The 19564-nt window shown below is 41.6% G+C and overlaps 2 protein-coding genes across 2 annotated transcripts; both read right to left on the reverse strand.

Moving 5' to 3' along the window:
- Nucleotides 1-2442: 2442 nt before the first annotated feature.
- slc25a5 (solute carrier family 25 member 5) lies at nt 2443-4971 on the reverse strand. The gene is made up of 4 exons (XM_041852533.2): nt 4758-4971; nt 3311-3794; nt 3051-3191; nt 2443-2907 (listed from the first exon to the last, which is right to left on the reverse strand). The coding sequence occupies exons 1-4, from the start codon at nt 4866-4868 to the stop codon at nt 2750-2752; spliced, it is 894 nt and encodes a 297-aa protein (XP_041708467.1). The 5' UTR covers nt 4869-4971; the 3' UTR covers nt 2443-2749.
- Nucleotides 4972-11051: 6080 nt separating this feature from the next.
- On the reverse strand, nt 11052-17324 carry LOC121546552 (solute carrier family 25 member 43-like). Its single transcript, XM_041857806.2, has 5 exons — nt 16714-17324; nt 15322-15563; nt 14891-15063; nt 12638-12772; nt 11052-12074 (listed from the first exon to the last, which is right to left on the reverse strand). Exons 1-5 carry the CDS (start codon nt 16983-16985, stop codon nt 11871-11873), a joined length of 1026 nt encoding a protein of 341 aa, XP_041713740.1. The 5' UTR covers nt 16986-17324; the 3' UTR covers nt 11052-11870.
- Between the last annotated feature and the right edge of the window lie 2240 nt (nt 17325-19564).

Consider the following 19564-nt stretch of genomic DNA (forward strand, 5'->3'; position numbering starts at 1 on the left):
GGAGGCCACTGATCACCAGGCCAACCAAAGTTTGCATGTTTTTTAAAATGTGGTAAGCTTCTTGGCTGCAAAATATAGTTGTGGACACAAGTTAAAATCCTGGGTATCTGTTACACACTGACTATACCTTTCTTATTAAGATACCTCTCTAGGACACCTCTTACTTCATCATAATCAAAAAACAAAGGACAATTGTTTATGTTTTGTTGTCATATGAGACTTTGTAAACAAATGATAGAAATCATGTTTTAAAAAATTAATAATGCTCTCATGGAATGTCATTTCTTGAGCACTACATATTTATCATAGAAATAAAGTGTGAAAATGTCAAGGAATGCTTTTGCTCCATCATTTACTATTTTGTTGTTGGTGACCCACTCTTTGGTGCTATGCTAACGGTGTGTAAAGGGAATAGATAAAATGCAAATAACAGATTCACCACATGACACTCTCTGCATTTCTATGAGCTGGCAGGTAACCATACTGGTGGTGGTAAAATGATGTATAAAAAGACATTCAGATCCTATGTGGTGTTAAGCATTCAAAGTGCCATTTTAAATATGGAATATAATTAAAATATGAACTAAGTATAGTCTAAATGAGCAACCCCTGGCTCTTTTCCGGTGTTTCTCTCAAATGTATTTTTTTAGTAGGTATATACTTAAGTCTAAGGTGCTGTAGTGATGCAGCTAATTGGCTATATAAAAAAAAATCAAAGTCACTGATCTGATTTGAAACCAATGCTGCGGTTCCATAATCACATTCCTTTCATATCAGTGACGAGCTGAGACGTGGCTGGGGGTGTGTAAATGACGTCATTCAACAGGTCAGGATTATGAAACCGCAGCAGGGCATGCCACGCATGCCCCCAGTGGTGATGAGTAATCTGCTAAAGCCATGTGATCCATCAGCAGGATCTGTTCTTTGACATTAGCTTGTCACCAGTTAAGGGCAGATCAAACCAGTTTCACCTGTAAATAATAACTTACACTGCAAAAATCAACATTTTACATAAAAACAGCCCATACTGTGAGTTATTGTAATATTGGCCTTAGTGCAGTTTTATATCTTTCAAGTTGCAATACACCTTAAGACACTAAAGTCTACTAAACAGTTCAAAGTTGTGGTACTACTGAAAGCGTGCTCGTCTGAGCTCTCGCCAATGACCTCAAATGGGTGTTACCTAAGCCACAAATCTACTTGAATGCCTCCTAATTCAGCTGTAATGATGCAGAGGTGGAAACGGCATGCTGAAACATGACAAGTTACTAACGATTTGGGTAGATCACCAGTCAGGATCAATTCTGGTGTGTCACTAAAGCAATGATTACTTCCTATAACTCCCACACAGCCCAAGGACGATTACAGATACTCCATATCCTGCTGGGTAAATCATGTGTAATCTGATAAAGGCATTGAGAGCTAAATTAAGAGTGTCCTCCATTGTAGAGCGTCGTAGACAATACTAGGTCTACAAAGAGCTCATGACGACATAGGCCTGCCTACTCTGGTAGTTGACATTGGCTGGTGAAGGTAACCCAAGGACAGGGATTACAACCTGATATATTGCAGCCAGCACTGATGTACCGAAGTCTTAACGGTGTAGTTGTGAAAAGTGTAAGGCGCATCCTCACTCTTCTTGATGACATGAGCTTGGAAAGGCTCCCATTCCTTCTTTTTTTGCTGCCGCGATCATGTATCTGGAGGAATCTCAGCCATGTCACTAGTGCAGGATCAAGTCTCGGAGGTAACATGTCAGCACACACAGACTATTTCCTAATAGTACTTTATTTCAACATTCACCCAACATAAGTTTTCCAGCTAACTTCTCTAAAATGGAGGGTTGAGTTTGCTTCTCTGCAGTCTATTAACTGGAGCAATGTGGATTGGCACCCAGTCAAACGCACAGGTTCAACATCGAGATCTTTGAGCAGGATTGTGGTTTTATCTAGTTGGCCCCACATACAGGTAACGGTCCAGCAACTCACCAGTTCGAGACGGAAGCGGCTTGAGAGATAGAGTAAATTTAGAAGCCTGAAGTAATCCACTTTGCAACAGGTAATCCTAGCATTCCTCTCAGCACCAGATGTCAGTTACTTCGTTTATATGAATGAGTAAATTGTGCTCAAACATGCATTTTGCGTCAGGTAAAAACAAGCCACAAGACCGTCTGTAGTTGTTTCTTTCACACCGTCCCTGTTTAGTACCTTCTCACCAGCTTGTATAGATTACACCCACCCAGTCCAAGTTCCAGTCAGCTGACTTTGGCTGGAGCCCAACCACAACTGTCAAGGACAACCCAGCTCTTAAAGTTACACCTCAACGAATAAGACACCAGCTGGCTCTCAAGAGAAACCACACCAGGGAGAAGCCAGGAGTAACACTACATGCCATTCAGTGTTGCTACTGCCAAGGAAACACACAAACCAAGTGAAAAGCTCATTGTAGGTTCATTCAGTAGGTTGCCTTTATTTTTACAGTATTGACTAGAAACAGACCATCTGGATGAAACAGGTTGACATTTGAAGACCTGGCATTGTAACTTTTTTAAAAATGGGAATTACATTCTGGTGAGGGGCAAACAGAAACAAACATTGGGCAAAATAAAAAGCGCAAAACAGATTTCTCCAGTACAACTAGCACAAAGATACTAGTTGGTCCCTATAAATAAGGCGGAATTTGACAGTCCTTCCAAATGTACAAGTTATGTTACAGTTTAAACATTTTTTGGGAGACATCTAAAAACAGTTTAGAGGACCTTCTTCAACTCATCGTACAACACCAGCACGAAGGCACCTCCCATGCCTCGGAGAACGTTGGACCAGGCTCCTTTGAAGAAGGCCTTGCCACCCTCATCCCTCGCAATCTTCTTCCAGCAGTCAATGGTGCCAGTGTACATGATGTCACCTGCAAAACAAGCAAAACAGGTCATACCTTTGCCTTGGCTGAATGGTAAGCACAAGCAGTAGCCCACTGTTGGTGGACAGCATGATGGTGAATATACAACTTGATACTAAAATACAGACAAGTGTTCAAAAGTTGACAATTACCTCCTTTACGTCCAGACTGCATCATCATACGACGACGGACAGTATCGAAGGGGTAGGATGTAAGACCGGCAACTGCAGTCACAGACTGAGCGATGGCCCAGCTGACCAAGATGCTTGCATTCTTGGGATCTGGCAGCATACCTACAGAGAAAATGCAAGTGGATTAAAGCAGGCTTTAAGATTCTTTGTGAAACAGACACTTGCAGTTCTACTCAGACATGAGGATTGAGGCCTGTGCTCAGAGCAGTCCATGGACTCACCCTTGGCTGTGTCATAGACGCCGAAGTATGAAGCTCTGTAGATGATGATGCCCTGGACCGACACTGAGAAGCCCTGGTACAGGCCCTTCAGACCGTCAGCCTTGTAGATCTTCTTCAAGCAGTCACCCAGGCCGTTGAACTCACGCCCAGCACCGGCCTTACCGACATCAGCAGCCAGTCGGGTTCTGGCAAAGTCGAGGGGGTACACAAAACACAGGGAGGTAGCGCCAGCAGCACCGCCAGAGGCCAGGTTACCAGCGAAGTATCTCCAGAACTGTTTCTTGTCCACGCCATCCAGGAAGATTTGCTTGTATTTGTCCTTGAATGCAAAGTTGAGGGCCTGGGTGGGGAAGTATCTGATGACATTGGCCAAGTTGCCTCTCCAGAACGACAGGAAGCCCTGCTCCTTGGGGATACGGACGACGCAATCCATGATACCCTTGTACTGCTTGTCAACGGTGATCTGTTTGCTAGCATGTTGCACCTGTATTCACAAACACATCAAAAGCCAATGCTCAGTCTTTATACAATATATTTATAAAACTTCAAAGGGAAAAGGAAACGGCAGTTTAATGACAAAGATACAGAGGACATGGCCTACTTTATCAATAAAAGTGTCTCAACAGCATTCAATTTCCTTAGCCAACTAAATAAGCCAACACCCCTAACAACACTATTCATAGTAATTCAATGTTGGCAACATTGTGGATACATGGCTAACAGTGGCTAAAATCATGTAGACAAGAAGTTAGCTAGGTAACGTTAGTCAGCATCACCAAGCACTTCGCCTTTCAACGTTCCATTCACAATGTAGAAGGACCCGCCTCCTCCTCACTAGATTGGTTCTCGCTAGGCCTCAGCTAAACACAGGATGAAGCCTCCCCTTGTTGCGACCTTGGCAACTTCTCGGGCCTAGTAACTGCTAGTTACGTAATACTTGATGTCAGAGGACACAACGATGTTCAATGTCCAAGCTAGCTAGTGAACAAAGTAACTAGCTAGTAGGGATGCCAATGAGCATAACACATATACGGAGTCTTTAAACTTGTACAACAATGACGTTAGTCATTTGCAGCAAGCAAACTAAGAGTTAGTTAGCTAGTTAACGTTAGCCAAATTCCCAAACAAGACTCGGACACCGGTTTGCTGCTGAACTGACAGTTCCAAGTTGATCACACGCGACGAGGAACCAAAATGAACGAGTTACTCGCATCCTTTCAACCTTGCAAGGCACCAATGAAATGTCATTAGCTAAGTAAGCTACAGTAGATAGCTAGGTAACCCAGTTTAAAAAAGCACCCCCAAAAAAAGATATGGCGAGGAGTTACGTTAGTAACTTAGCCAGTTACTGTTAGTACCAAACGAACCCCTCTCATCCGTGTTAACGTTAGTACTGTACTGTAGCTAGAAACTAACAGTTAATTTCTGAAAAGCCAGTCAAACTTACCTGAAGTAGAAGCTTGATTCTTTCAATAGGGGCTACAGCTGTTTTGGAGATGGCAGCGGAAATACCACCAGCCAAGAAGTCCTTACCGAACGAGATGACGGTCTCATTCATTTTCTGTTGTTATCGAGGACGTTGATACAAGGAAACCTTCCCCTTCAACCAAGGACTGCTGAGATATGCCGGCTCAGTCGAAATGGCCGATTCGTTTAATTGAGAGCGGATTTAATGCCTCTATGTTCGCGAGACAAAGCGGGAGCTGAAAGGCGGTATGCCATTGGTGCGCTGGTGGATTTAGTGGGCGGAGACTATGTTTTTATGAACGTCCCCTAGCCTGAGAGATTTGTCCCGTCTTCATGAATTCAGCTGTGTTGTTCGCCCGTGCTCAAGAGTATTTATTTATTTCAAAATAAAAATGTAATTAATATCATACATGAAAGACTGGCCTATAATATTAAATGTGATAACATGAAAGTTATATCCAAGGTTTAAAATAGCTAATTTTGAGTTGATGTCATTCAATAGGTTGTTGGTTAAGTAGGCCTACATGGTTGTGAATGACACACCTTGATTATGCCTTACCAACCAAGCTTTTGGTTGGTGAGTTCTGGACCCAAGGTCATGTGAAAAGCATGGCAGCTTGGAGTAGCTGAAACAGAGACACAAGAGGAAGGCTGTGTTTACACAGGCAGCCCAATTCTGATATTTTTTTTTCACTAATTGGTATTTTCAACAATCAGATCAGCTCTGATTGGTCAAAAGTCCAATTAGTGGAAAAAATATCAGAATCGGGCTGCCTGTGTAAAAGCAGCCTGAGTATACCAGACCCAGCTGCAACTGCATTGGTGTCTATGGGAGAGCCACCCCCTTAAGTAGACAGGAACTGACAATTTTTTCAATGGTAAACGGCCTGAGTGATCCACCATCTTTGGCTGAAATTCCTGTCTACTCTGAGTTAATGATCGGCTGTGAGAGGGCACTTAGATATAGGGGGGAAAAGGTCATCCCATTCACTACCAGGTTAAAATGTCCTTGACTCTGCAATTTCTCACAAGAGGATCACAAGATCTTTATATTTCTTAATTCCATTATTTTACTTTTAGATTTGTGTTTATTGTTGTGAATTGTTAGATACTACTGCACTGTTGGAGCTAGGAACACAAGCATTTCGCTACACCTGCAATAACATCTGCTAAATATGTGTATGTGACCAATACAATTTGATTTGAGATAAAATTCCTTTTAGATTAAATACCATGGTCAAGCAGATGATAATGATAATATTATAATTGATATAATTGGCATAATGATGTTATATTATTATGATATTGACACAACTTATCTTGTGTCCTACAGTTAAGTGAAAATAAGGATAATGATAGTCAGTCCTGTGATCAAACTTCCTTGGGACAAAAAAAGAATGCATCTGCTCCTCAAATATCCATTTAACAACTTACATATTTTGGGAAAATAAAATGTTGCTGTCTTTCTTGTATGCCATTAGCCTACTGTAGTAAGGTGGTAGTGGTGGGGTCAGCTGGGACTAGGGGAACTAGCAGATCAGGTTACAGTCACCAGACTAGGGGTTTCTCGGTAGAGTGCACCGCTCAGAGCCTTTGAGATAGAAATCATGAAAGAACTACATGTGTACAGTCAATCTGTAATCTGTATTCAGCATTTCCATCAGAGACGTTCTCCTGAATGTAGTGTCCTGCCAAATATGATAATGATGGAGCAATTGCTCCATTCAGATCCTTTGTATAAGTCCGAACAACAGTTGTGATGTCATTCATACATTGTCAACCCATATTCAGAAAACCCACACCTTGTTTAGCAAAGGAATTTAATTAAAATAACATTTTAATCGTCACATGCTTCGTAAACAACAGGCGTAGACTAACAGTGAAATACTTACGGGCCCTTCCCAACAATGCAGAGAAAGAAAATAGAGAAATAACAGAAAAGTAATAACACATAATAATAAAAGTAATAATAAATACACAATGAGTAACGATAACGTGGCTATATACACGGGGTACCAGTACTGAGTTGATGTGCAGGGGTACGTGGTAATTGAGGTAGATGTGTACATATATTTAGGAATAAAAGTGACTAGGCAACAGGATAGATAATAAAACAGTACCAGCACCGTATGCGATGACATGCTGACCACACCGCTCGCGTCGCAAAATAAATGTACACATACATATTATTCAATCATTGCATCCACACTGATCGCGCACGTCAACGAGCGTCTGCGTAGTAGCCAGGCACTAAAATAGAACTTGGTTCTATTTGTGACGCTTGACCAGTGTTGTCAACTCCTCAGTAAGGAAAGTAGCTATTGGTTGTCCTTAAAGTCGCTAAATGACGGCTTCACCTAATTTGCATAATTGGCCATGTGCATGTAATTGTGATGGACGCTGTAGGATATAGGAATAACGTTGTGGGAGAGACAAAAAGTGAGTAAAAAACACCCTACATTTACTTCCCGCCCTGAATGTAAGCCAGGGCGGGATCAGCCAGCGGCGGCTTCCCGCATGCGTGATTAATTTGCAGTCTGGACGCGGAGGGGTGAACATCTCCTGCTCTGACTGTAGCTGGGAGGGACTGCTGCGCAAGGACTGGGCCGCCTGTGAGTGCTTTGGGATGGGGGTGGGGCCTGGGTGGGGCCCACGGCAGCACCCGCTGCTCGTTGAGAAGAGTAAGAACGATATGTGCTTTCACGTCAGAGTCTCCAAAAGTCTCCAATAACACCAGAAAAAGTCGCTAGATTTGTCGCTAGTCGCTTTTAAAAAAATGTGTTGCTAGAGGGGTCTGAAAACTCGCTAAATATAGCGACAAAGTCGCTAAATTGCCAACACTGCACTGCAAGTCCCGCCTCTCCCATCTCCTCATTGATTTTTAGGAGCATATACCCACGTGGGTAATCGAAAGATGAATTGATGTCCACACTCGTCCAGTGGTGGTGGTAATGCACCTTAAAGTTGGTTGCCAACCGCCATATAAAGTCCAAAGAATAAGAAGAAGCCTGAAGGAGGAGAGATTACTAGAAACGAACTTGGTTTACCCTTTTATCTGTGGATTCATTGTTGGAGTAGAGGACCTTGTGCATTTCAGGTAAAATAACAATCCAATGTTTATATCCCAGGACAAATTAGCTAGCAACAGCAAGCTAGCTAGCTAAATTGACAAATGTTTAATGCTTTTCGACCTGGCCCCAAATTAATATAGTTGGTTCAGAGTTCGTTTTGATATTTCATCCAGCGTGTCCTGATCTCATCTGGTGTGGGTGGACAAAATCAACATGCACGCAGACGCACGCGAGCGGTCTGGTCAGCATGAGTCCAAAAAGTTAGTACAAAAAGGGTCAATGCAGTTAAAGACACACTATGCAGAAATCGCTCCGCAATTACCTGGTTGCAAAAATTCTAATAGTTTGCCTAATATCAGTTTATGTGACAAAACAAGCAATGTAGAGAATCATTGTACCATCTGAAATATATTTTCCCATAACCAAAAATATTGTATTTTCAGCTGTTTGAAACTGGTGTACAAAACCAAAGTAAATGATACAAAAACGAAACTTAAGAACGGGAAGCATAGAAATATCTCACATAGAACAGATTTACCGCTTCTTAGACTTGCTTTCAATGAGTATGATAGATCTATAACTCACATTTTTATGTGAATTTTGTGGGGTTGCCCAAAAAGTTGAACTTTAACCAAATACCTACCCGGACTAACTATTTAGCAGTCATATGGCTTGGGGGTAGAAGCTGTTCAGGGTCCTGTTGGTTCCAGACTTGGTGCATTGGTACCGCTTGCCGTGCAGTAGCAGAGACAACAGTCTATGACTTGGGTGGCTTTGACAATTTTTAGGGCCTTCCTTTGACACCGCCTGGTATAGAGGTCCTGGATGGCAGGGAGCTCGGCCCCAGTGAAGTACTGGGCCGAACGCACTACCCTCTGTAGCGCCTTGCAGTCGGATGCCAAGCATTTACCATACCAACGCCTCCTGAGGGGGAAGAGGCGTTCTCAGGTGTGTGTGGACCATGCTAGATCCTTAGTGATGTGGACACCGAGGAACTTGAAGCTCTCGATCCGCATGTTGGCTCGGCACGCATGTTGATTTGGCCTACCACTTCGTGGCTAAGCCGTTGTTGCTCCTAGACGTTTCCACTTCACAATAACAGCACTAACAGTTGATCGGGGCAGCTCTAGCAGGGCAGAAATTTGACTAACTGACTTGTTGGAAAGGTGGCATCCTATGACAGTGCCACGTTGAAAGTCACTGCCAGTGTTTGTCTATGGAGATTTCATGGCTGTGCGCTCAACAGCCGAATCCACTAATTTGAAGGGGTGTTCACATACTTTTGTATACAGTAAGGGAAAAAAGTATTTGATCCCCTGCTGATTTTGTACGTTTGCCCACTGACAAAGACATGATCAGTCTATAATTTTAATGGTAGGTTTATTTGAACAGTGAGAGACAGAATAACAACAAAAAAATCCAGACAAACGCGTGTCAAAAATGTCCCTGCTGATTTTGTACGTTTGCCCACTGACAAAGACATGATCAGTCTATAATTTTAATGGTAGGTTTATTTGAACAGTGAGAGACAGAATAACAACAAAAAAATCCAGACAAACACGTGTCAAAAATGTTATAAATTGATTTGCATTTTAATGAGGGAAATAAATATTTGACCCCTCTGCAAAACATGACTTAGTACTTGGTGGCAAAACCTTTGTTGGCAATCACAGAGGCCAGACGTTTCTTGTAGTTGGCCACCAGGTTTGCACACATCTCAGGAGGGATTTTGTCCCACTCCTCTTTGCAGATCTTCTCTAAGTCATTAAGGTTTCGACCCTGACGTTTAGCAACTCGAACCTTCAGCTCCCTCCACATATTTTCTATGGGATTAAGGTCTGGAGACTGGCTAGGCCAGTCCAGGACCTTAATGTGCTTCTTCTTGAGCCACTCCTTTGTTGCCTTGGCCGTGTGTTTTGGGTCATTGTCATGCTGGAATACCCAACCACGACCCATTTTCAATGCCCTGGAGGTTCTCACCCAAGATTTGATGGTACATGGCCCCGTCCATCGTCCCTTTGATGCGGTGAAGTTGTCCTGTCCCCTTAGCAGAAAAACACCCCCAAAGCATAATGTTTCCACCTCCATGTTTGACGGTGGGGATGGTGTTCTTGGGGTCATAGGCAGCATTCCTCCTCCTCCAAACACGGCGAGTTGAGTTGATGCCAAAGAGCTCGATTTTTGTCTCATTTGACCACAACACTTTCACCCAGTTCTCCTCTGAATCATTCAGATGTTCATTGGCAAACTTCAGACGGGCCTGTATATGTGCTTTCTTGAGCAGGGGGACCTTGCGGGCACTGCAGGATTTCAGTCCTTCACGGCGTAGTGTGTTACCAATTGTTTTCTTGGTGACTATGGTCCCAGCTGCCTTGAGATCATTGATAAGATCCTCCCGTGTAGTTCTGGGCTGATTCCTCACCGTACTCATGATCATTGCAACTCCACGAGGTGAGATCTTGCATGGAGCCCCAGGCCGAGGGAGATTGACAGTTATTTTGTGTTTCTTCCATTTGCGAATAATCGCACCAACTGTTGTCACCTTCTCACCAAGCTGCTTGGCGATGGTCTTGTAGCCCATTCCAGCCTTGTGTAGGTCTACAATCTTGTCCCTGACATCCTTGGAGAGCTCTTTGGTCTTGGCCATGGTGGAGAGTTTGGAATCTGATTGATTGATTGCTTCTGTGGACAGGTGTCTTTTATACAGGTAACAAACTGAGATTAGGAGCACTCCCTTTAAGAGTGCGCTCCTAATCTCAGCTCGTTACCTGTATAAAAAACACCTGGGAGCCAGAAATCTTTCTGATTGAGAGGGGGTCAAATACTTATTTCCCTCATTAAAATGCAAATCAATTTATAACATTTTTGACATGTGTTTTACTGGATTTTGTTGTTGTTATTCTGTCTCTCACTGTTCAAATAAACCTACCATTAAAATTATAGACTGATCATTTCTTTGTCAGTGGGCAAACGTACAAAATCAGCAGGGGATCAAATTCTTTTTTCCCTGACTGTAAATAGTGTAGTTTTGTCAGGGTGCCCGCACGTCAGCTTCTCTTGGCCTGCCTCTTTCACTTCTCTAATTGTGTACAGTACACATGTCAGCCACAGTCAATATCAGCCATTACAATGACTGTTCAAGTACATTTCACTTCAATGATTCTCAATCATCTCAATCTAAAATAATTAATTATAGATTTGCATAGTTTCATCAATCAAATGTATTACATACCGTATACACCTAACCTGCACATTGGTGAAGCACATTGGTGTGCTTCAGTTACAATCTTATTGCTAGATTCACAACACACAATGATACATACAGTATGTGCTATGAAAGTTAGTGACTGATTAGTGGCTGGGACTCAATCAGATCCTTTGTGTGAATAATTACATAACTACCAGGCATAATTAAAACAGTCAGTGAAATAAGCCTTATAATAAATAAGGAAACCTTAAGGCACATAAATATGATATACCCAAGTCTGTTAAAATAGTAATGATAACAGAATGAACATAATGAAAAGCATTAATTGGCATTAGTAAGCTAATGTCATCTTATAACAGGTGTGTGTTTTGTGTTCCACTTCATGACCTTTATGTAAGGCCAAGACCATATTACACAGAAGGTTGGTGGCACCTTCATGGGGGAAGACGGGCTCCTGGTAATGGCTGGAGCGGAATGAGTGGAATAGTATTAAATACAGTAAAAAAAAACTGTATAACAACGTTAGAAAATACCATAACCTTGCTCTGAACATACAGTAAAAAAAATATTCCATGTGTCAAGTATAAAAGTGCAATTCCTATGATTGCATTGCAACTTTAAAATACAATACAGCATGATTAATGTCTATCAATAGATGTACCTCTGATTCTGAAATCAGACCTGACATCAACCAAATTGTCATCTTCAAAGTATTGAATTCCAACAAATATTCCTGACTCTTTTTGATAGTTCAGACACTTTCCTATACTAATGGTCATCATCCCCTTGTGCAGGATTTGTTGTTACACCAGTTTCACCAGCGACTTCCTTGCTGTGACTGAAAGTTCCTATTCTTCAGGTACCGCTTCACCTCTTCCACCTCAGTAGGGCCCATGCTCTGGTCCACGCCTGGTGCCAACTTATAGCTCAATGGAGACACAATGTACCCGTTGCGGTACAGACAGACCTGCTTGCACATCTCAAAGCAGCTGAAGAGAAGGCCAAAGTAGGGGACAATCTGAGGAGGACAAACAGGGAAGATGTCAGTGGGCTCAATAGATCAATTGCTTTTGAAGTGTCTCTGTATAAAATGTGAAGAGGTAGGTTAAAATCTGCCCTGGTAGTAGGACCTGGTTATGATCTTCCTGTCCACAAAGTACACTATTTACTTGGTAGACTGTTCATGAGAGGAGATTTTACACCAATAAAAGAAACAACTCCACTGCCATCATGAAAAGCCATTTGGAGATGAAAGATGAGAGCAGTGCATGCTGTTCAAGGATCAGACCCACATCTGCCAGCTTGTAATAACCCTGTTATAAATTACCCACAAAGCACATCTCTCTCAAGGTCCTCTCCCAAGGACTGGGCCATTCTACTGTTTCACACTGATATAAAAAATGGTATTGGTTTGATAAATGTGCGTTGGCTGTATATTACTATATCTATTACTGCACTATATCTACAGCTGACAAGACTGAGGAGGACTGGTAGAGGGTTGGGGGTAGAGCGCAATAAATCATTATGGTAATAGGCTAATGTATAACAAAAATGATGGGAACATGACTTAGGTGGTCCTACCTTGACCATGTTAGCTGTGATGCCACTCCACAGTGTCAGGATGCCCTTGCTTCTGATCACCTGCCTGAAGCAGTCCAGCATTCCAGTGAAGTGGACATCAGCGCCGCCATAATGGGGGAGGCGAGGATTCTGGGCCTGGCGAGAGAGAGGAGGACAAAAATTCCTGATTAGATGAGTCATGACAGTTATGTAATGAGAGAGGTTTCCAGTTAGACCAGTTACTAGGAAAGTGACCCTAGAGAGCACCAGTATAAAATAAATGCATTTAGGATCAATTAATGACAGATATTTGGGACAAACTCATAAGCGTGTGTGATCCAAGTAATGACCCACATGAAAAAAATACTATGGTCTAAATACTGTAGTATTACTATATTTTTATACTATAGTATTCACTGTAGTGTTTTTGCAGACTTTACTGTAGTGTTTACTGTAGTGTTTTGCGGACATGACCATAGTATACTGTAGTATTTACTGTAGTGTTTTTGCGGACATGACTGTAGTATACTGTAGTATTTACTGTAGTGTTTTTGTGGACACGACCGTAGTATACTGTAGTATTTACTGTAGTGTTTTTGTGGACACGACTGTAGTATACTGTAGTATTTACTGTAGTGTTTTTGCGGACATGACTGTAGTATACTGTAGTATTTACTGTAGTGTTTTTGTGGACATGACTGTAGTATAAAGAATGGCGCTGAGATGTATAGCTAAGACTGCACTCAATTAGCAATATAGGGCCATAAACCAACAAGAAAATGCTCATCCAAAGGCAGTGCTCCTAGTAGCTGGTGATTTTAATGCAGAAAAACTTAAATCCGTTTGACTTAATTTCTGCAACGACAACGCTATCTAGCAGTCCAATCAATCTAAAAATGTGAAAGAAAGCACTACGTGATGAGGGATACAAGTGTGTAGTATAGTATTCTACAGTATACTACAGTTTACTATAACATTTTAGTATTTTTTTATGTAGGGAGAGAGACTATGGAATGAATGGAATGATTTTTATGAATGGAAATTCCTGACATTTACGATAATTGCTCAAACCGGGGATCTGTGCTAAGGGACATTTATAACTTGGATGCCACATGACTAGCTATATCCTGACTGCAGCACAGAAGTCATTCATTACGATGACTCTTCACTCAACAATTTGATATAAGTGAAACCAAATTAACTGAGCAAATGTGGGTGTGGTCTCAGTACTCTCACAGACAGGACATCGGTATCTTACATGTCCCAAAACAAACTGTGCTTTCCTTTTGTCAAGCATGAACCACTTGACTGGCTCCACCTTGGATGCATTCGCATGTTAGAGGGCACTTTAATCCATGAGAATAACCATCCCCCAAAGACAACACACTTCCAGTGACGAGGCCTTGACAGATCTCAAAGGCTGAGTTTGTTAAGGAAATGCTACTGGCTGGCTGGTGAAACAAGAACTGCACCCATGCTTTAAGCTTCCTTAAAAAATGTTGCTTGTGGGTCGTGTCATCCGTCTCTAATTGAAGTTCTTGTTTTGGCCAAAAAAATCTAATAAACTTCTATACAAAAACGGGAACAAAAAATATATTTCTTAATTCTGTGTGTCTGAAACTAGGCAGAGGGCATTAAAGAGAGGTGCAGTTTGTTTTATGGGCTTCTCAATTGGAGTGAGACTGTGCTTGTTCACTGTGTGATAGCTGTCAGCTATATTTAGAGAACTTATCTAGAGCGCAGGCAGACCCTGAACAGCATTCACATTCTCAGCTGCCGCAGCACCTTGTGGTCACTAATAATACATTGATAAAAACGGATGTAGTATTCCGTCCTTCATAGAAGTCCTATTGAACCCTATGTGTCCTCTCATTCATACAGAGAAGGACATGTTAGGGGAGACATTAACTCATACATCAGCCCAATGTATGGTATTTGCCAATAACTATGGTCAGTTATTGTAGTTTAAAGTCTATGAAGAAACTGTATTATTCATCTTAGTTTAAAACTTTCAAAGCGTGACTATATTTTTTGGCTAATTTCTAAGCTTCTATGTTGCATTTTGTTTAGAAAGTAGAAAAAAACGCATGCACTCGTAGGCTACTTTATCAAGGGCAAGTGTTTTGCTGTGTAAGGACAAGTGTTTTACTACCGGTATGTACTGGTCAGAGATACCGGTACAAATGTGTACAAATGCACCACCCTGTGGATGGATGTGGTATTACCAAATGAGTTGTGTCTCATAAAATGGCCCAATGAGTTGAGTGCGCTTACCTGCATTTTCCTTTTCACAGTTTCAAAGGGGTAGGAGAGGGTTTGGGCCACTCCTGCAGCTATGCAGCCATTGATGAAGTTCTGTAGGGGAGTGAACCGGAATTGGGGCTCCCGCCACAGCTTGTCCAAGTTGATGTAGACTGCATAGCAACCAATAGAGAAGGGAAATGCACCTGTAGCAGAATAGATCCACAGTTACTAGCTATGTCAACACTGCCTAATAGAACAACATATCATCATGATATAAATATTCTCTGTTTGGCTGTTCCAAATTTCAAACAACAATGAAAGCTCTATAAGCTGTAAGAAAGGGTGTTTCACAAGTAAGCAGACTGGACAAACTTTATATAGAGTTATCCTAAATCATTGTGTGGCTTTTCTTAGGAATATCTTAATCCACATTTCTGTAGTATACAGACATAAGTGTGTACCTAGGATTGTGAGAGAGAAGCCCCTGTAGAGTGCTCGAAGGCCTTCGGTCTGGTATATCTTAGAAAGCGTGTGGACCACCCCCCTGTAGGTAGGCTCTCTGCAGTTCTGAGCTATGAGGCGAGTCTCTGCCACCTCCAGAGGGTACGTGGCCAGCGCAGCACTTATACCAGCTAGCCCACCAGCAAAAATTGCCCTCCACTGAGAGATGTAGCCCAATTCATCCATGTGGAGGTGGACGATCCTGGAAAGTCAAGAACACAGAGGTCAATGTTTTGGTTCTTAATTATCTTTATAAAGGAACCTATTTTGAAAATATATTTACTTTAATCAATGCATACGTTATTCATGAGACAGGTACAGCTAGTGAATACTATTATTATTATGTATGATTATGGCTTCTGGCTTCTGGAAATTCTAGCAGTAAGTAACTGTATGTTACATAACTGTAATAGACTGAGCATCTAATTCAAGAACAGTTCAAATTTTTCTGAGAGTAAACATACTAACTGTAACAGACTGAGTATCTAATTCAAGAACAGTTGTAATTTTTCATAGAGAGTAAACATACCATGCAAATTCAACATATCATGTTCTCCATTGAGAATCCACCATCATACGTCAGAAAATTAAGATGGTGTCGAAGTAGAGCTGCAGTAAATGTCATCTGATACTTTATGGCTGTTTATTAATCTGACTAACTTTATTTAATATATATTTACTGAAAGTCAAGGAAGGAGAGGAGCTGCCCTCTTCTTGGAAGCCCTGCGTGGAACACGATGTAGAGAACATTTCCCTGGCGTGCGGGGCAGGGGTCGTGTTTACATGTGCACATGCACTGACGCGTGAGGTCTTACTGTCAACGCTAGAATAGAAAACACTATGTACCATAACTCCTCAGCTATCATGGCATGGTCGAATGTGACCATAAAAATCGAGAAGTTAGGCATGCCTACTTATCAATTTGTTTAGCTATGAAGTGACACCATACTCGGCTGAGTTTTAAGAGCCGTCTGATTGGACAATGATAGAAGGCGTGTCCAACAGGAATCTTTAGAGAAACGGAAGTGAGTTGGATGGAAATGTGTGACACTAGCTAGCTTTATTTCTTTATTTACTAACTAACTAGCTAGCTATACCAGTTCCGCAGACGACGTCGAAGTATTCATAAAATGTATTTGCAAAAATGTCAACCCAGTAAAAAGACGTGCTGCTTTTTGTTCCAAACATGCCCTATCAGCCTGGTTGGTTATCGCTAACTAGCATGGTAATTAAATTAGCTATACTGTTAGATAGCTGTAACGTTATAGTTAGCTAGTAGCAAACTAGCTACTTGTCTAAGATTAATGTTATCATAACTCAGAAACAACACACCAAATTGCTTATTCACTCACTGTTTGTATGTTGCCAAATGGACGGCACTGTAAGGAAACAGGCGGAGACAGGAGACGAGGTTCCCTTTCCAAAATCCTCGTATGCCTTCATTCTGGTAGACAAAAAGAAAGCTGTGGAGAAAGCCTTTTTTACAGTGAAATGTGCCCACTTGACTCTTAATTTTCACCACCTCCAGGGGCGACGTAACAGTTTTACTGAAAACTCCCGCAAAACCAACGCACATGAAGCCCTGAGATCTTGTCAGTCTGTCATCTGGTTTAACTGTTGCCATTATTACTCTAGAATATGTATGTAACAAACTTGTCTTAGCCGATTCTGCTACCTCATCGGTAGATCTATATTGTCTGTAGGACCAGCAGCAGGGCTTGTTTATCTAAATGATGATTGAAAGCAAGCCCCACAGGCACAGTCATCCGGTATCCTGTCACGTTGCTCTGAGGGGAGGTGGTGCTGAGTACACTGGACACGGGAGGCGTGGGGACATCTAAGGTTCTCTTTCCAGGAAAAATGTTGTCCCCTTGTAGCTATTAATGTATACATGTAGGCTACTAGTGGTGCGCGGGTCAGGTGTTCGTTCACCCGCAATGGCTAATAACCCATCCGCAACCGCCTATATGTGATAAAGTGAAAATCTAAGGCCTGCACCCGACCCTAACCCGCTAATTTAGAAAATGCTCTGTAGGCTACAGTCAGAGACGGCGAAACGATTTTTTGCCTGTTGCCTGATTTACTGTAGATATGTTTCCGCTTATAATTTCCGACATTTTTGTAGGCTATTTGTTAGTCAACTTGTCTATAGCCTAGTTACATGCAGCTTCTCATCTGTCATTATATCTGGCCCTAGAAGACTAAATAAACCCTTGCTCACCAGAATAATGTCATAAATCGATAGAATGACAACCCGCCCTTCATCCACACAATATTTAATAGGCCCTTTTCACGATGACGTCATCTAACTTCCGCCTTTCCGCGTAGCAGGTTAACTTCACTTCCGTTCACCCGTAACCTGAGACTTCTCAACGAAAATACAACTGTTGACCACTAACTAGCAAGCTAGCTACTTGAAGAAATTCCAAAAGGTACGTTTAAGTTAAATTAGTAAAGTTAAGAGTAATAATGTTTACGTATATGCAATGGTTTGTAACTTGCTAACGTTATTGTTAATTCATAATTGTTCACTGCCTTAGTTACTTAAAAGTGGGCTAACGTTAGCTAACAACAACTTAGTACCAGATACCGATAACGTTAAAAGGTAGCGTTACATTGCTGCCTGGCTGTAATGTAACAAGTTTACTTAGCTAGCTATCTAACCCTTTGTTAGGCAGTTAGTTTATTCATGAATGTATAGTAACTCACCTATTCAAATACTGTTGTGCATGATAGCTAGATAAATATTGATTGACACTGACACTGACACTTGTTTTTTTCTTAGCCGCTGGTTTACACACCGCCATATCATTGGTGGCCTCTGGTACAATTCCCTGTGATATAATAATGATGAACAATACATTGTCAAAAGTCAATACAAACTGCAAAGTTCTGCATCAGTGTAACAAATAATGTCTGACCTGTGTCCTAGGCCGGTGCCAGGTCTGCAGTGCGCTGGTGCATGACAGAGGCAATGGCACTGTCTTAAAGCCCATGGTAACATAGTGAGCACTTTGAAAAGAAGTGCTACTATGTGATTACATAGTGCTTTCCCAGCAGAGCAGGAACATGACATGTGATTGAGTACCACAGGAACCTCTGCAGAGTCTAGTGTAACCTGTTCATAGAGACATAACAATTAGTGCTGTACTTACAAAACATTTTTTTCTGCATTTCATTATAAACTACTGTACACAATTTTCAAAACCCAATTTCTTTTTTTAATTAAGAAAAATTGGCTGTTCTGAAACCTTTGACAAGTAGTGCCAACACTTATCGAAAATTTGAACATTTTGAGTTATCACAGAATCTTTCCCAGTCTTTATTGCCGTCAACAACCCACATCGGTTTGTAAGAATTTCGTTGTGTATTAAGTTTAATGATACAAAATCAGAGCTCAGACTGAGAAACAAACTGATCCACAGTGGAACTTTGTGGAATCATTCTTATTAAATCTGCAACCGCAGCAAAACACAACAAAAGAAAACTTATCTATCTTAACCTATCTTATCATAATGTTAGAGAACTGTTTATCTGAGAAACCTGAAGCCGATGAGCCTCCTCATTTTTCTTCATGGACCTGTAACATCGCCCTCTCACTGTCACCTCACCGTTAACTACACTTGAGACTGTTTCAATACAGTGATTGGGAGAAAGGGCGCAGCATTAGCCATTAATACATTACTGACTCTTATCTTACGGTCGATACAAACAGCAGTAATATTAAAAAGAGGCTGCAAAACAGAAACTCGTCAGCTCATAACCTTCGCTAGCATAGGGCTAATTTAAGCTAAATAAAGATAAACACGTACCTTCATAATCAAACAGGTAACCTTCAACGAAGAACTTGTAGCCTTTATCAAGCTTCGATCTTGAAGTAAGGGACCACTTGTCAGCAAGTCGTTCTACGTCGTTAAGTCGTATTGGTGGCAGATGTGAAAGGGACTGGGTGAACTCCATAATGATGTGCTACTAGCTAAGCGTTCCTAAGCGACACCGGATGTAAACATAACCTGCATCGCGGCAGAACGGAAGTTGTCTGACGTCACGTGAAAAGGGCCTATTACCCTAAACCCGCCAGCCCCGGTTATGCGCTTTATGAGTCAACCCGCAGCACGAACATGTCGCCTACTGTAGGCTACTTTACTATCTTGTATGAATTAAAAAGCCATGAAAACATGAGCACGTGGTAGTAGGTCAAAG

This window comes from Coregonus clupeaformis, chromosome 3, assembly GCF_020615455.1.
Source record: "Coregonus clupeaformis isolate EN_2021a chromosome 3, ASM2061545v1, whole genome shotgun sequence".
Taxonomy (NCBI): Eukaryota; Metazoa; Chordata; class Actinopteri; order Salmoniformes; family Salmonidae; genus Coregonus; species Coregonus clupeaformis.

Excerpts from the sequence above, each read along its gene's own strand:
- slc25a5 (XM_041852533.2), bottom strand. The coding sequence starts at position 4,868 with ATGAATGAGACCGTCATCTCGTTCGGTAAGGACTTCTTGGCTGGTGGT. Across the intron at positions 3,795-4,757 it reads GAATCAAGCTTCTACTTCAG|GTGCAACATGCTAGCAAACA; the intron begins GTAAGTTTGACT and ends TTGTGAATACAG. Across the intron at positions 3,192-3,310 it reads CGTCTATGACACAGCCAAGG|GTATGCTGCCAGATCCCAAG; the intron begins GTGAGTCCATGG and ends TTTTCTCTGTAG.
- LOC121546552 (XM_041857806.2), bottom strand. The coding sequence starts at position 16,985 with ATGGCAACAGTTAAACCAGATGACAGACTGACAAGATCTCAGGGCTTC. Across the intron at positions 15,564-16,713 it reads CATTTGGCAACATACAAACA|GATCGTCCACCTCCACATGG; the intron begins GTGAGTGAATAA and ends TTGACTTTCCAG. Across the intron at positions 12,773-14,890 it reads CTGTGAAAAGGAAAATGCAG|GCCCAGAATCCTCGCCTCCC; the intron begins GTAAGCGCACTC and ends CTCTCTCGCCAG.